The 15,303-nt window shown below is 60.2% G+C and overlaps 1 protein-coding gene across 1 annotated transcript; it reads right to left on the minus strand.

The window, feature by feature from the left end:
* Positions 1-77: 77 nt before the first annotated feature.
* Positions 78-15,247, minus strand: REXO1 (RNA exonuclease 1 homolog). The gene is made up of 16 exons (XM_049787913.1): positions 14,988-15,247; positions 8,132-9,750; positions 7,462-7,566; positions 6,834-7,062; positions 5,557-5,720; positions 4,194-4,325; positions 3,965-4,088; positions 3,432-3,545; positions 3,189-3,326; positions 2,981-3,094; positions 2,731-2,804; positions 2,468-2,578; positions 1,409-1,524; positions 1,178-1,316; positions 765-885; positions 78-681 (listed from the first exon to the last, which is right to left on the minus strand). The coding sequence occupies exons 1-16, from the start codon at positions 15,157-15,159 to the stop codon at positions 593-595; spliced, it is 3,561 nt and encodes a 1,186-aa protein (XP_049643870.1). The 5' UTR covers positions 15,160-15,247; the 3' UTR covers positions 78-592.
* Positions 15,248-15,303: the final 56 nt, after the last annotated feature.

The raw sequence follows: 15,303 nt of genomic DNA on the forward strand, positions 1-15,303 counted from the left end.
CCACGTAGGGTCCCCCTGAGCCCAGAGCTGAGAGTGAGTCCCATAACGAAAGAGAAACCAAAGCCAGGAGCTGGATGTAAAATTCATACAAACATTTATTCGGTCCCTGCCCAGGGGAGGGAAGGGGCCAGGGTTCGAAGGGCTGTAGCTCGCTCAGGATTGGCGAGAGATTTGTTAGAGGTGGGCTGGAATTGGAGGGTCCTGGGCAACTCCCCAGGTGCCCCCCCCCCACAGTCTCTGGGGGAATGGGGGAGATGACACAGAACTAGTGCCACCAATGGAAGGGAAGACAACTTCGCAAAGTCATCAGATTTAAATTAAAAATAATAAAAAGAACAATACAAAAGAACCAAATAAGGAGCCCCCCTCTCCAACACCCCCACCCCTCCAACATGTCACACTACTCCCCCCCATCGCAGAGAAGGGGTTGCAGCCACACTGCTGGGGGGCGTCAGCAACAGTCTCGAGGTGGGGGGGGGGCGCTCTGACAGCGCTGGCTTGTCCCGTGCTCTCGGCCGAACACAGCTAGCTCTCGAGATTTATTGCACTGTTTTGGGGGGCAGGCAGGGCAAAAGGGCGGCGGCAGGGGGTGTCACCGCTTGGTCTTGGCGTCTTCTCGGATCTTCCAGATCACCAGGTGCATGCAGGCGCTGGCATCCTCGCTGGAACTGTGCCCGTCCACTATGGTGGGAGGTGGGGGTCAGGCCCATCTCTGCTGATCCCCCCTTACCCTGGAGTCAGCAGAGCAAGGAATTGACACTTACCATTGTCCTGGATGATTTGTTTGAGGTAGTCAGCCATGAGATTCCGCAAGGAGCGCTTGTAGGGAAGGCCCAAGCGGTGCGGGAAAAGCACGGATGTATCCACCACGGTGCTGTGGATGACCTGGGGTACAGGGTACACGAAAGAATAGCACGAGTGGTCACTTGTTGTTGTCTGGGTGACTCAGGGATCACCCCTAGTGGGACTCGGGGGAACCACAGGGTGTGTGGGAATCACACCTGGGAAGTGCCCTCCCTGCAGTACTCCCACCCCCATGTTCTAGCAGGTCACTATTTGGGGGGGCACCTGGCGGTGCTCAGGGAACCCTATGGGATGCCAGGAATCGAACCCAAGTAGGCTGTATGCAAGGAAAACACCCTCTTGCTGTGCTATCACTCCCACCCCTGCTGGTCACCTTTAAGGCCAGCAGATCGCTCTCCAGGCTGTGGCCGATAAGGATGGTGTCGGCACTGAGCATGCTCAGGAGCACGGCCTGCACATCCCGCAGTGAGGTGCTCGTGTCGGCGAGGTCAGCTTCCGTCACCCCTGAGAACCTGAGCGGGATGGGCAGAGGAACTTAGCACGGCGAGGGCCCCCCCCATCAGGCGGGGAGGGGTGGCCCAGGCTTCCACACAAGCACACACACCGCGTGTTGTAGTCCACGATCTCGTTGTCCGGCATGACGAAGGTGTCATAGACCACCTGCAGGTCGCTGTCCACCACGGTGACACGCGTCAGCTCCAGGCCGTATGTCGTGTAGGACTGTGGGCACAGACCCCGCAGAGCCCCAGTGTCAGGCCCAGGCAGTGGCATCAAGAGACTTCCTGCAGCTCTGCCCTGATGCCACTGATCTTGGGGGGAATTGAGGGCACTTGCAGCAATGATGCTCAGGGCTGACTCCTGGATCTGAGTTCAGGGGTCACTCCTGGTGGGGCTTGGGGACCTTATATAGAACTGGAGAATCAAACCCAAGATAAGCAAGCACCTTGCCTGCTGTTCTATTTGTGTGTGTGTGTGTGGTGTGTGTTTTTGTTTTTTATGCCACACCCAGTCCTGGAAGGGCTCAGGGATGGCAGGAAATGCACCTAGGTAGATCACGTGCAAAGCAAAAGCTTCCCCTACTTTGCTATCACTGACCCCTTTTTCATTTCAGCAGTATTTGCAGGGGTGCTGGGGAGAGGCACGTCCCTCATCTGTATCTGCTCCCTCATCAGTATCTGCTCTATTCTTTTCATTTGTTTGTTTTGGTTGGGTTTTTTTTTTGTTTTTTTGGTTTTTGGGCCACACCCGGCGTTGCTCAGGGGTTACTCTTGGCTGTCTGCTCAGAAATAGCTCCTACAAGCACGAGGGACCATATGGGACACCGGGATTTGAACCAACCACCTTTGGTCCTGGATCGGCTGCTTGCAAGGCAAACACCGCTGTGCTATCTCTCCGGGCCCCTCGTTGGATTTTTTTTTTTGTTTTTTGGGTCACACCCAGCAGTGCTCAGGGGTTACTCCTTGCTCTGCGTTCAGAAATCGCTCCTGATGGGCTAGGCCCTAGCCGCTAGGGGAACCATATAGAATGCAGGGATTCGAACCACCATCCTTCTGCATGCAAGGCAAACACCCTACCTTCATGCTATCTCTCTGGCCCCTGCTCTATTCTAAACCCCAGCTCCACCCCAAGTTTGGGGGCTTCCCCCGCAATCCCTGGGGCTCACCATTTCACAGTCCAGGGCATAGACACCTGGGTGCACACCATTTCCTAAATCCTTCTCAAAGGTCTTCACGAACCCCTCCAGGTTTTCCTTCCGGCCGTCCTGCACGTGTTGCTGGGGTGGGGAACACAGTTGTGAGGGGGAGAGGGACTGGCCCAACTCGCCCCCAAAGTCACTACCAAGGCAGACTCATCAGACCCAGACCAAGTCAAGGATGGGGGAGGGGAGCTGGCCAGAAACAGGGGTGCTGTTTCCAGGAGCCTTACCTTGGCGACCTGACACCCAGTGGAGCCCACGGCGCCTGAGCAGCACATGTACTGGGTCTCCCAGCCACCAGCCACTGCAGAGAAAGAAGGTCAGCCAGCCAGCATCCTATCCAGCTTTGCTCATGGGGGGTGGGGAGCAGGTCCCAGTAGGATGGGGAAGACAGGAGCCCCTGCCCAGAAAACCCTCCTGCTTGTGTCAGGCAGGACCCCCCAACACCCCACCCTGTATACCTCGGTTCACCCTGTATACCTCGGTTCCGGCGCAGCCGCCCCCAGTGGTAAACACACTCCTCATGGCGGACGCAGCGGCCCGAAGGCAGCACCATGTACTCGGCACCACAGCGACAGCAGATCCTGCAGGAGGCTGGGACAGGGGGTGTGCATGGGGGGAGGTTAAAGGCGTCAGTCTAGGGGCTGTTCCCCATTTGGCCCTGCTCCTCCCTGCACCCTACACTCACAGTCCTTGGGCTTCTTCTCCTCGCCCGTGAAGAGGACGGCACCCCCTGGCCTCTCGGGGTGTGGGAAGGGAAAGCCATTCTCCTTCAGTTGGTCCTCGCTCAGCAAGTACTCCTTGAGGCGGCTGTACAGAGCGATCCCTGGGGAGAAGGTCCAGGTGGTTCAGACCCCTCCAAACCCCAAGGCCCTCCCCCCTAGTGGGCAGGCAGAGAGATGCCATAGAGGCGCAGTGGGGGAAACCTCACCTTTGAGGTCCTCCACGCGGGGGCTGCTGGGGCGGCTGAGCGAGAAGCTGGTCTTGGCTGCCAACTTGCCTCCCAGCACTACCTCATGTGACACCAACCTCCGGCCACTGGTCTCTGTGTGGGGCCAGGGGCAGAATAAACTTGGGTGCCCAGAAGTGGTTCCCCTCTTTGAATTCCTGAGGGCCCAGCAAGACAGGGTTGCCAGAAGACCTGTTGCCCACAGGCCTATCCCTCTCCCTGACACTGAATGTGCAGGGCCCAGCTTAATGCATGTTGAAGAGGCAGAAAGATGGGAAGCACCACCCCTCCTCCGATTTTAATGCACAAGCAGGCCAGTCACCTGCTCTGAAGAGGCCCCATTAGCTGGGCGCTCCACAGAGGAGGAACAAGTTAATGGTGAGAAGACGCAGGAGACGGAGGCCTTTTGTCTGCAGAACCTTCTGCAGCCAGAGCTGCAAAAAGGCAGAAGATTCCCCCAGCATGGCAGACCCCCTCAAGCTCCACATCCTCCCCCCAGTCCCTCACACACTCACTGTTGACGCCGGGCACAGAGCTGGGGACCAGGCCTCGCAGTTTTTTGAGGGTGTTCACAGCCACATTCAGGTAGATGTTCTTGCTGGGGCTGCGGTCGAAGGCGGCCTTCTCCTCGTTCAGTGCCTGGCCGGGGGGGGGGGGGTTTGAGGGGGGGACACAAACTCAGCTCTGCAGGTCTCTCCCCAGGCCCTAGCAATCCCCAGTCCACCTCCCACCCAAAACACACACCTTCTCGATGGCTTCCTGGCTGGAGGAGCAGAATTTGAGGCACTCCTCAATAAACAGGTTGAGGTATCGCTGGCGGATGACAGTGGGGACTTTGCCCCCAAACTCTTTGGGGATAATGGGCTTCTTTAAACTCTGTGGAAAGAACAGGAAGATGCTGGGGTGGATCACAATGAGCTGGGGAGCCACAGGGAGCAGGGCGACCTGCATATTGAGGTGTGCAGGTAACTGGGCCTGTACTGCCATGAGGTCTCCAGGCAACTGAGCCCACATGTCTGTGGGGTATCTGTTCTGGTCCATGTTCTGGTCCACTCCATGGGGAGCCATGGGATGCAGGACTGCCTGCAGATTGAGGTGTGCAGGCAACAGGGCCTGCATGGTGGCAAGGTGTCCAGGAGACTGGGCCCACACGTCTGCATCTGCGGGGTCTCTACTCTGGCCAGTGATGAGCTGGGGTGCCATGGGGAGCAAGCCTGCCTGCAGATTGAGGTGTGCAGGCAACTGGGCCTGCATGGCGGCAGGGTGTCCAGGCAACTGGGCCTGCACTGCAGTGGGGTGTCCAGAAAACTGGGCCCACATGTTTGCAAGGTATCTGTTCTGGTCCACGATGAGCTGGGGAGCCATGGGGTACAAGACTGCCTGCAGATTGAGGTGTGCAGGCAACAGGGCCTGCATGGCAGCAAGGTATCCAGGAGACTGGGCCCGCATGTCTGCAGGGTCTCTACTCTGGCCAATGATGAGCTGGGGTGGCATGGAGAGCAAGACTGCCTGCAGATTGAGATGTGCAGGCAACTGGGCCTGCATGGTGGCAGGGTGTCCAGGCAAATGGGCCTGCACTGCAGCAGGATACTCAGGCAACTGGGCCTGCATGGCAGTAGGGTGTCCAGGCAATTGGTTCTGCATGGCTGTGGACGTCAGCGGGGATGTAGCAGTGGCAGACTTGTCAGCTGAGGCTGGTGGCAGCAAAGTGAACTCAAGTTGGCCCCCTAGGCCCTTTTGTACCACAGCAAGGGGCGGGGTGAACTGGTGTTAGGGAGGGTCCCATACAACAGATAAGAATAGCAGAGGCCTGCAGGGACCTGCAGGTAGGGTGTGATCTGGAAGTGATTGCCAGGAGAGACTAGGTTTTGCAGACCACGTGCCCAGGGGCCTGAGCTGTAAACAAAGTCCAGCTGGGAGAGGGAACTGGAGATTATCTGCACTGGGGTTACCTGGAGACAGGGCTGCTGGGAAAAAATGGGGACAACCTCCCCAAATGCACCTGCTGAGAGACTCAAGGGGCTGCACGGAAGGATAGCACCCGAGATTCGCCTCCCTGGCCTGCTTGGGGAAATGAGGGGGTGTAAGGGATGGGCCAGCCTGGTACCTGGAGAGATGGGCTGTGAGCGATGCGTTTGGGGGTCACGGTGGTGGTGGTCTTGGACGCCATGCCTGACAACGTGCGTGTCTTCAGGGCCTGCCCGCCTGGCTCAGGGCCATTGGTGGGCTGGCTGCTACCGGCCGTGAGGGTCCGCTTGGCACCTGTGGGGGCTGGCAGGGGGATGTCAGGGGCGTGAGCACAGGAGGAGAGCACCCCCATGACGGAACTGCACAGAACCAGGCAGCCGTGGCCGTGGACCGTGAGCAGCAGGTGCATTTCCAAGCACAGTGGGGCGGGCCGGGGGAGGGTTGGCGGGCTGGAGAAGACCATTAGGGCATTAGGCTCTGTCTGCAGGCCGCAGGGCCATGGGCGGGCGGGCACGCGGGGTGCCCGAGGCCGGCTCAGGCCACGTGGCCGCTGGGGTGGTCGGGCGAGTGGTGGGGTGCGGGGGGAGCCTCTGCCACATGTTCCGGCATTGGCGTCTGAGGGAGGTCAGGCCCTGGCTCTGGGGCTGAGGTCCAGAAGTCTGGGGTGCCCTGGGCCTGCTCATTGTGACCAGATGCCTGCCCGCGCAGCCCTGTGTTCTGATGTTCCCTTTGATGAGGTCACAAACCCCTCCAGGGTCCCCCACCCAGGGGTACTGGCTGCAGGACTATTCCTGGGGGCTCCTAGAGTGCAGATCTTAGGCTTTCTGGTTCAGACCAGCAGACAGGGCACTGGGTCCACCCCCAGCCAAGGAGGGGGAATCCTCTGGGAACCTGAAACCACTCTGAAGGCTCAGGACTCCAAGTGCTTCAGGCCAGCTCTCCCTCCACCTCACCCCCATTTTCTCTGTAGGGTGGCCCAGCCCATGGCACACACCCTAGGCGGGCTTGAGGGTTGATCAGGCGGGAAGCCAAGAGGTTCCTGAATACCCTCTCTGGGCCCTCCTGGGGCAGGAAACTGGAAGGCCCAGCCCCCCAGCTCCCAATGCAGGCCTTGAGCATCTTCATCTGTGGGCCAGGTATGAAGCAGCCCCCACAAAGCACCCTGGCCAGGTAAGGTCACAGAGCAGCAAGGCTGCAGGATGAGGGCGGAGGGGCCAGCGCAGAGCAGTCCCGAGAATGTGTATGTGTGTGTGTGTGTGTGAGTGTGATGAGCACATGTATATGAGCGTACACATATGCCCATGTGAGTGCGTGTGAATCAAATGCACACACGTGTGGGGATTGAGACTTGAGTGAGTGGTCCCGCTGGACTCAAAATATAGCCCCCGACCTGCCCACCCTGTTTGGCCGCCTCACCTGCAGCCAGGCGGGGGTTGGGCACATGAGCGATCCTTCGCTTCTCGCCGGGCGCAGAGATGTGCACAGATGAGGTGGAATAGGAGGACGACGACGATGACGAAGGCTTCTGGGCAGCAAGCAGCCACCCCGCCGAGTCTCGCTGTGCCTGCTGGGCGCGTCGGTAACACACTTCCTGGGCGCTAGGGAGCCGTACAGGGGGTGCCGAGATCCTCCTCGTGGACTCCGCCTGCATCACCAAAAACCACGGCCCAAGAGTCACCAGTGCAGCGGGAACCCTCTCAGCTCATGCTCTGGTGCGGTGCTCTTCCGAGCTGCTCCCACTCAGCCTGGAGGCCCCTCAAGTGTGCACCTTAAGACAACCGCAGAGCGCTGGGAGTGCGGAGGTGCTATCCACTCCCTGGGAAAGCCACCCTTCTCCCCCAGGGGGCTCAGTCAATAGGGCTCTGTCTATGTTGCAGGGCACGAAGGCCAGGCCGCACCCCCGCCTGCGAGGAGGAGGAAGCGAAGCCCAGAGAGGTCTGGCCGCCTGCCCAAGGCCACACAGTGCAGTGGAGCGACAAAGCCCAGAGCTGGACAGTTGAGACAGATGAGCATGGGGAGTGGGGGGAGCCTCTGCACCCCTTACCTCCTTGCCCTGCTTGGCCAGATGTGAGACTCTTCTCTTCTGCCCAGGGAAGAGCGTCGTCAGGCCTGACTGCCCCTTGTCCTCTGTCTTTTCTTCCTTGGGGGGCTGAAATGGTATAGCTCTCAGCATGGCCCACCCCAGCACAAACTGGGGGGCAGGGGGAACCCCAGATTAGCTCTCACTGGGGAGGGACTCAGACCCCACACTTCCCTGCTAGCCCCTGCCATGGGAGACCCTGTCATCACTAAACCCTGCCTCCCACCCACGGCCCAGGGCTGTGTAAAGCATGGGGCCCAATAGGAGGCCAACCCGAGAAAAATATAGGAGCCTCTGGACCTAGGAGTTGGGGTGTAGGGGTGGTGGTGGTACGCTGACACACTAATGCCTTCTGGTGGCTAGTGAGAGCGGAAACACCAGAAGAGACTGCAAGGGAAGGCAGGTATGTGGGGAAAGCAAGGAGGGAAAAGGGGCTAAGGCCAAAGGAGCAGATGGAGAAGGGGGTGCAGAAGGCAGGAGGTGGGCGGGCGCCCGGTACCCCTTTGCCAGTCGGTCAGAAGTTGCCAGAGGCTGCAGCAGGCCCCCGCTGGGTTCTCCTTCTGGATGGGCCGTCGGGGGGGATCCTGGCTTCTGTGGCTGGGGCGCGGGGCCCCAGATGGCCGTGCGCCCTCACCTGCCGTGCCAGGCGGCCGCGGTCCTGGGTCTTCACACTGGTGGACTCCCTGAAGATGCGCAGACACTCTTCCATGGGGTCCGAGTCAAAGTCCACCTCCTGCTCCAGGGCTGTGCCCGCCCCTGGGGAGGAGGAGGAGGAGGAGGAAGGGGGGGAGGCTAGGCTGGCTGAGGGAGGCGGGGAGACCTTGAGCTTCTTGGCTGGGACCCGCTCAGCCGAGAGCCCCGAGCTGGAATCCGAGTCTGAATCCGAGCTGGAGCTGAGGCTGGGGAGGGCAGGGGGCCGGGAGATCCGGCCTGGGGGGTCCTCATCGTCACTCTCATCCCCGAAAAGGTCAGCGTGGCTCAGGGCCCGCCTTTTGAGCTTGGGGCCACCACGGGAGGTGCCCTCGTCCAGGGAGCGGGCCTTGCGCTTGGCCAGCTTCCCCACCCAGGCTCTTGCACCGGGACCTTCCTGGGGGGTGTGCGGGGGCCTGCCATTGGTGGGGCTGGGCTGCGGCTTCTCCCCTCGAGCTTTCCCTGAGCTGGTTGCCCCGGCTGCAGCAGTGGTGGAAGCTGGCTTCTTCTTGATGCCCGTCTGTGCCCGAGGCCCGCCGGCCGCCACATCCTTCTTGTCCATGCGTACCTTCTCAGAGCGCCCTGTGGGCTCAATGCCCTTGGCCCTGTCCTTTTTGGGGACCCCATTCTTGTCCTGGTGGCTCTTCTTCTTCTTAGGCCTCCCACCCTGGGAGTCACAGCGTTCCTGTGAGGCCAGGGCCGGGGCGTCAGGCTTGGCAGCAGGGCTCTGACCTAGGTCCCCACCATCGCACTGCACTGCTGTCTCCTTGGTCACGCGCAGGCCCCCTTCATTCGGCTCCTGGCCCTCCTTGGAGCCTGGCTTCTGGGGGGCTTTGCTCTCTGTAGCTGCCCGAGCACTGGGAGGACTAGTGGAGGTGGCGGGGGCCGCAGCCTCCTCATCCTCCGAGTCGGAAAAGCGGGCGTCACAGCCGGCAAAGGGGTCGCAAATCTTCTTGGGGGCTGGGGTGTAGGGCTCGCTGGCCCGGGAGCCCCGGGGCCGCCTGGCCACCTGCTCGTCCCGGGCATTGGCACGGCTGAGCAGCCGGGCAGAGAAGTTGGAGAGTGGGTCGTACTCAAGGTCGGTGGATGGCCTGGAGTCGTCCAACACGTATTTACCGCTGGGCACGGACCGGGGGCGCCGGGGCTGGCTCACGGCCTTGGGGATGTACTCCAAGGCACCCCCGCTACCCTTGGGCTCCAACAAGTACTTGTTGGTCGCCTCGGGAGGGACCAGCGGGGTGGGCTGGTAGCCACCATCGGAGGTCCCTGTGCTGCAGTGGCTGGGCTTGTAGTCGAAAGCCAGCGGGAAGGGGTCAGTGGCAGCGGTAGCTGTGGGGTCCGGGGTGCGGTGGGCCACTAGAGTCGGGGTGTCGGTGCCCTGCTCTCGGGCCGTGTCGAGCAGTTCCTGGTAGCGCCTCTGTTCCTGCTCCACCTCAGAGCGCACTGCCTCGATGGCCTGATTAACCAGCTCCAGCTCCAGCATGTCCCCGGGGCCCAGCGCCCCATTCTCCCGCTGTGCTGCAGGCTTAGGCAGCTCGGGGTTGTAGGGGTCATAGCACAGTCCTGCAAGGAAGAGGGGGGATGGCATGAGCCCAAGCCTCCAGGGAACACCCCTAAGAGGTGTCTAGGCTATCAGGAGGGTCCTTGTGAGGGACACAAGCCCACATGGGTAGTGGGAGAGATGGGACGGGGGTTCCCAATGGATGCAGCTGAAAGGGGTGCCCCTCAGGACATCTCTCAGACAAGGGGGGACAGGTGACTACCCAGTGAAACTAGAGAGCACAACGGGGAGATGCTTGCCTTGCACATGGCTGACCTGGGTTCGATTCCCAGTATCCCATATGGTGCCCTGAGTATTGCTAGGAATGATTTCTGAACAGAGCTAGGAGTCAGCCCTGAGCACTGCTGGGTATATCTCCAAACCTCCAAAAGTGTGACTGTCCAAATCCTGGTGGGTAGGGAGTACTGGCCTTGGGACCCCAAACTAGTACACGGGCACCTAGACTAGGTGTGTGGAACCTCTTAAGCCAGGTTCCGAGAGGCTGAGTGGCCAGTTCCTGCTGCAGGTTGTCCCAGAACCATCAAGAGACCTGAGAGTTTTGTTATGTTTAGATGTATGTGTGTGTGAGTAATCCCCAGGAGAAGAGGTCTGCATAGAGTATTTGAGAGTGCCAGGAAGCTCTGAGGATACCCCAGGGTGGGAAGCAGGGTCTCATCACTGGCCGAAAGGGACTGACTACCAGTGCAGAGGGAGTAGAGCAGTTCCTGAGCCAGGCGGGCATTGGGAAGGACTGTGGAGATCCTGAAGGTACCCCTGAAGGCTGGGTCCCCTGAGCACAGAGCCTTGGGCACTGTCAGGTCTGGCCCTAAAACCAAAACCAAAGTTGCCAACCCCCCTCCGCTAGATCCCACTGGAACACGCAATGATGGTCTGCCCCAGTCCTCCAATCCACACCACCCCTTCTGGGCCCTTTCTGTCAGCCCCATCACCCCATCATGGCACCCCCCATGACTTGGTTTCCCATCATCTGCTCAACCCTGCCTCCACCATCCTCTGTTCTGCTCAAGGTCCCCCCTTGATAAGCTAGACTGCAGTGGGTGCCACCCTCCCCCATGGTCTGATAAGGCCTCAGGCGGGTGGTGCTCATGGTCACAGGCCGCTGACCCCCCCCCCCCATGAGGCGAGGCGGGGGCTGCGGGGACATCAGGAGCCAGTGTCCCTGCTGGCTAGATAATCTGGAACACAGTGGCCCAGCCACCCTGGCCAGATGGGAGGTGAGACCCTTGAGCCTGGTCTTGTGCTTCTAGGGAACATTTGGGTCACCCTGGGAGTGCCTTGCGAAGCTTTGTGGGGAGCCATGTACCAGGCAAAAGCTTTCCCCCCTTTTCTGGTCAAGGGGGTACGTCTGACTGTCTTGGTATGGCCTGACACAAGGCAGAATCGGTATGGCCCCACGTTGAGGGCTTCTTTAGGAAGTTGGGTCCTTAGGGCCCTCAAACTCCAGCCCTGGACACTGAGCCCTTCTGAACAGGGTGAGAGTCCCAAGTGCTGAGTGTTCTAAGGGTTCCCAGAGCACTGGGTAAGGACTTCCTGGGAGATGAGGGGACTAAGGGGTCAGGCAGCACCCCCCAGAGGCAGCTGAACACCAGGGACAACAAAAGGCCTTTTGGGCTGTGCCCACCTAATGCCCGCAGCAGAGAGGCATCCCTTCCCACCCCCAGTATCCAAACCCCAGCCTACAGACACTGCCAAGCCCAGTGCCCTGGGCTGCAGGAAGTGCCCCTAAGAAAGAGCCGCACAGCAGGTCTCACGGCATCAGCACTTTATTGGGGACACTCGGAACAAGCAGACACTGACATCCAACGGGCAAGGCTCTGCCCTCAGGTGCTCATCAGCAGCCATCCCCTTCACCTCGCCAGTCACAGCCTCTGGACAGGGCAATGGGAAGGAACTCAAAAAGGGCCACCCAAGGGGCTCCCTTGACTGTAGGGGACAAGGAAAAAACTGTGCACCATCCTCCACCAAGCACAGGCCGAGAGGTGGGGCTGCCCATGATCAGGCATGCTCCTTCTCCTTCTACTAAGCCCCACGTGCCTCTGGCCTAGATGGCCCCTCCACACTGCCCAGGGCCACGACAACCGCCCTACACGTAGCCTGGGTGTGTTGTATAGTAGGACTAGGTGACGATCCGCACCTCCTTCCCAGCTCCCCACCCTGGCAGAGCTCTATACAAGGACATCCAGGCTGGGGTTGTGGGGGAGGCAGTGCTGGTGGTCAACCCGAGTAAAATGGCCTGAGCCTGGGAGGGAGGGAGGCTAGACCACAGCAGGGCTTTCCCAAAACAAAAGGCCACTATCCTTCTGTGGCCCAGAGGTCCCACTCTATGGAGCACTGCAGATCAGGGTACCCATGAGGATGGGGCGGGCTGCTGAGTCAGGTAGGCAGGAGGCTCAAGAGGCGAAGCCAAGCCCAGCAAAGAAGACTGAAGTGGAGGACACCCTTGAATCAGAGACAGCTTGGAAGCTGGCAGGCCCCGCCCTCAGCTTCTGGAACCCCAACCATGGAACAATAGGAGCCCAGTGGGGAGGGCTGAGAGCTTCTCCCAGGGGATCCCACAACGGCACCAGCGCAGCTGCCGGCAGGGGGAGGGGAGGCAGCAATACCCTAAGTGGCAACCACACCCAAGGGTAGCCCAGCAGCCTCCAGTCCAGTGCCAGGTGGGAACGTTGAGGGGTGGGTGTCCTCTAGGGTGTGGTCAGCTATGAATCCCAATGACACCCACTTATGGGACATAACTGGGGGTCCAGGCTAGCAGGGGGCCCTAGAGCTTCTTTGGGAAGATGAAGTCCCACCCGAGGCCCTGTTTGGGCTAACAAGGGACACAGAGGGGTGCCCAATATCTGCCCTCTGCACAGGGCATGGGTGTTTCTTGTTTTGACCATTGTCCTCTCCTACCGCTTGGGTCATAAAAAAAGGCCCACCCTAGCAATATGATGCCCAGGCATGAACACTCCAAGCCAGAGGTGGGGGAGCTCTGCACTTTTAGAGGCAAGTGGCCCAGTGGAAGTGTCACAGCCTCGTCTGGAGAATCTGCGCCTGCCACCACCTCGAGCTGGGAGGAGCTGAAATGGGGTGAGGGCATCTCGGCCTGACGTCTCCCTGGGCCACCACCTCGGAGGACTATGGTCAGGCCAAGCTGGGGTGGACCCTGCCTCTTAGTCTCCCCCAAACAGGAAAATTCGAGCTGGGAGAGTGGGGTCAACAGGTAATAAAGCAGGGCAGGTGCTGGCCTTCCTTGCAGCTAATTCAAACTTGATACCAAGCGCCAACACAGGATCCCCCAATTCCTGCCAGGAGGGAGTCCCTAACAGAGCATGAAGCACCACTGGTATCCTACACCCCCAAATAAAAACCCTGACAAGAGAAGTAAGCAGGCCTCTTACTTTCCTCTGGTGAGTGCCAACAGAATCCCAAGAACAGGCAGGAGACCAGCTGGCACTGAGACCAGGGGCCTAAGGGCTCCCAAGGGTTATAAACTCCCTGCAGGTGAGCATAGACAATGTCTCCAGGAACCCATAGCTTTGTCTGCCCTCCAGTGCTGGGGAGGTCACATGCCCCCGCAACTACCCAGAACCCAGACTTGTCTAGTGAGGTCTGGAATCATACAACAGAGGCTTTATCTCTGGCTGGCTGCTCACTCCACCCAGTGGTGGGAAGCCATAGGAGCAGAAGGGGTGGGGGGGGTATGACCCAAACCGCCCCCCCCAAAAAAAGGTTCTCCCCTTTTCTCCTTCCCTAAAAGTTGGGTAAACTATTCATTTCTGTTATGTTTGGGCCACACCCAACTGTGCTCGGGACCCCTGGCTTGGGCTCAGGGATCAGTTCTAACAGGCTCTGGGGACTTTATGGGGTGCAGGAGACAAAACTTTGGCCAGTTCCAGCAAGGCCAATGCCCTCCCCATTCAACTATCCTCTCCAGCTTCCTCCTCTCCTTTTCGTTTTGTTTTGAGTCCCACCTGGCAGTGCTCCAGGCTTACCCACCCTGCTCTGCACTCAGTAATTACTCCTGGAGGTGCACGGGGGACCCAATGGGATACTGGAGATTGAACCCCTGTGGGCTGTGTGTGCCAGGCAAGCATCCACGTGTACTTTCTCCAGCTCCTTTTCCGTGTTGTTTTTGTTTTAGGGCCCCACCCAGAGATGCTCAGCAGTTACTCCTGGCTCTGCATCCGGAATCACACCTGGTGGTACTCAGGCAACCATATGGGATGCTGAGGACCAAATGCCAGTACTTGCTATGACTGTGCTAGGACTCCAGCCCACATTCTCGGTTTTAGAATATGATGATGCTTTGGGCCAAATCGACAGCACAGCGGGTAGGGCATTTGCCTTGCACACAGCGACTGGGATTTGATTCCCGGCATCCCATACGGGCCACAGAGCACCTCTAGGAATGACCCCTGAGCGCGGTCAGGTGTGGCCCCCAAAAAACTATGGTAAATACTCAGGGGCTATGCGCATCAGGAGGCTGCTCCAAGCCAGGGAAAATAAAAAGAAACTGGGTCTGTTCCTGGTTTATTTTTTAAAGTGATATGTTTAAGAGACGCGAGCTGGGAAGGCAGCTCAGGAACTGGGCACGACATTCTTCCCCTGCAAACTGTTAAAAAAAAAAAAAATAACCAAGATTCTGAGTAAAGTCTCCCCCAATCCTTCCCAATCCTGGAAAGGGGGGGAGAGAATGAGAGGCTGTAAGCATCATCGAGGAGCTTGATGGATATGGGCGAGGCGGTCCTGCAGGCAGAGAGGCCCCCCCCAAGCAATGACACCCTAAAAAAATAAACAAAAAACGCCGCCCCGCCCTGTCGCTTCGCGTCTCCATAGCTCACGCCTCCAACGGGATGGAACAGCCGAACGGTTCGATTCGGCAGCTCCCCACCCCTCTACCGCCATAAGAGGCCATGTTGGGGTGTCCCCCAGATCCCCCCCACATCGCCTGCAATACACACAGCTGGTGGCACCCGAGAGCCCCTGCCCACCCACGGCGGGGGCGCAGCAGCCACGATCTAGGGGTGCAGGGGGCGAAAAGTCGGCCCCCCCTTTCCCGGGGAGACGGGGGCGGGAACGGGGGGCGGCAGGGGAGCGCCCCGCAGGGCCCCTCTCGGTTTACGGTTTAAGGGGCCCCGCGCCTCGCCCTGGCGTGGGGAGTGGGGCCGGGCAGCCGCTGGGGCAGGGAGGGCTGGGCCCAGGGCAAGCCCGGCGCAGGGTCCGGGCCCGGGGCGGGCGGGCGAGCGGGCATTACCTGCTGCCGAAGGCGCCGCTCCGCCTCCGCCGCCGCCGCCGCCGCCGGGTGCACCCGGGCCCCGGGCCCCGCGGTGCCGGAAGTGACAGTAGGGCCGCCGGCAGGGCCCCCCGGGCGCCCCGGCCCAATAGGGGCAATCGATGGCCCGGAAGAAGCCGGTGGAGCGTAGCATGGTCCGTCCCGCGGCGGGGCCCCGGCCCGGAGCCGCGCGGGCCCTTGGGCCCCGTCAGTGGCGCCGCGGTGGCCGCCGCCCGCGCCTCTCGGGCCCCGCCGCCGCCATCTTGCTCCGAGGCCCCCGGAGGCCCCCGGGACGCCG

The sequence above is a fragment of the Suncus etruscus genome, chromosome 15, assembly GCF_024139225.1.
Source record: "Suncus etruscus isolate mSunEtr1 chromosome 15, mSunEtr1.pri.cur, whole genome shotgun sequence".
Classification (NCBI taxonomy): Eukaryota; Metazoa; Chordata; class Mammalia; order Eulipotyphla; family Soricidae; genus Suncus; species Suncus etruscus.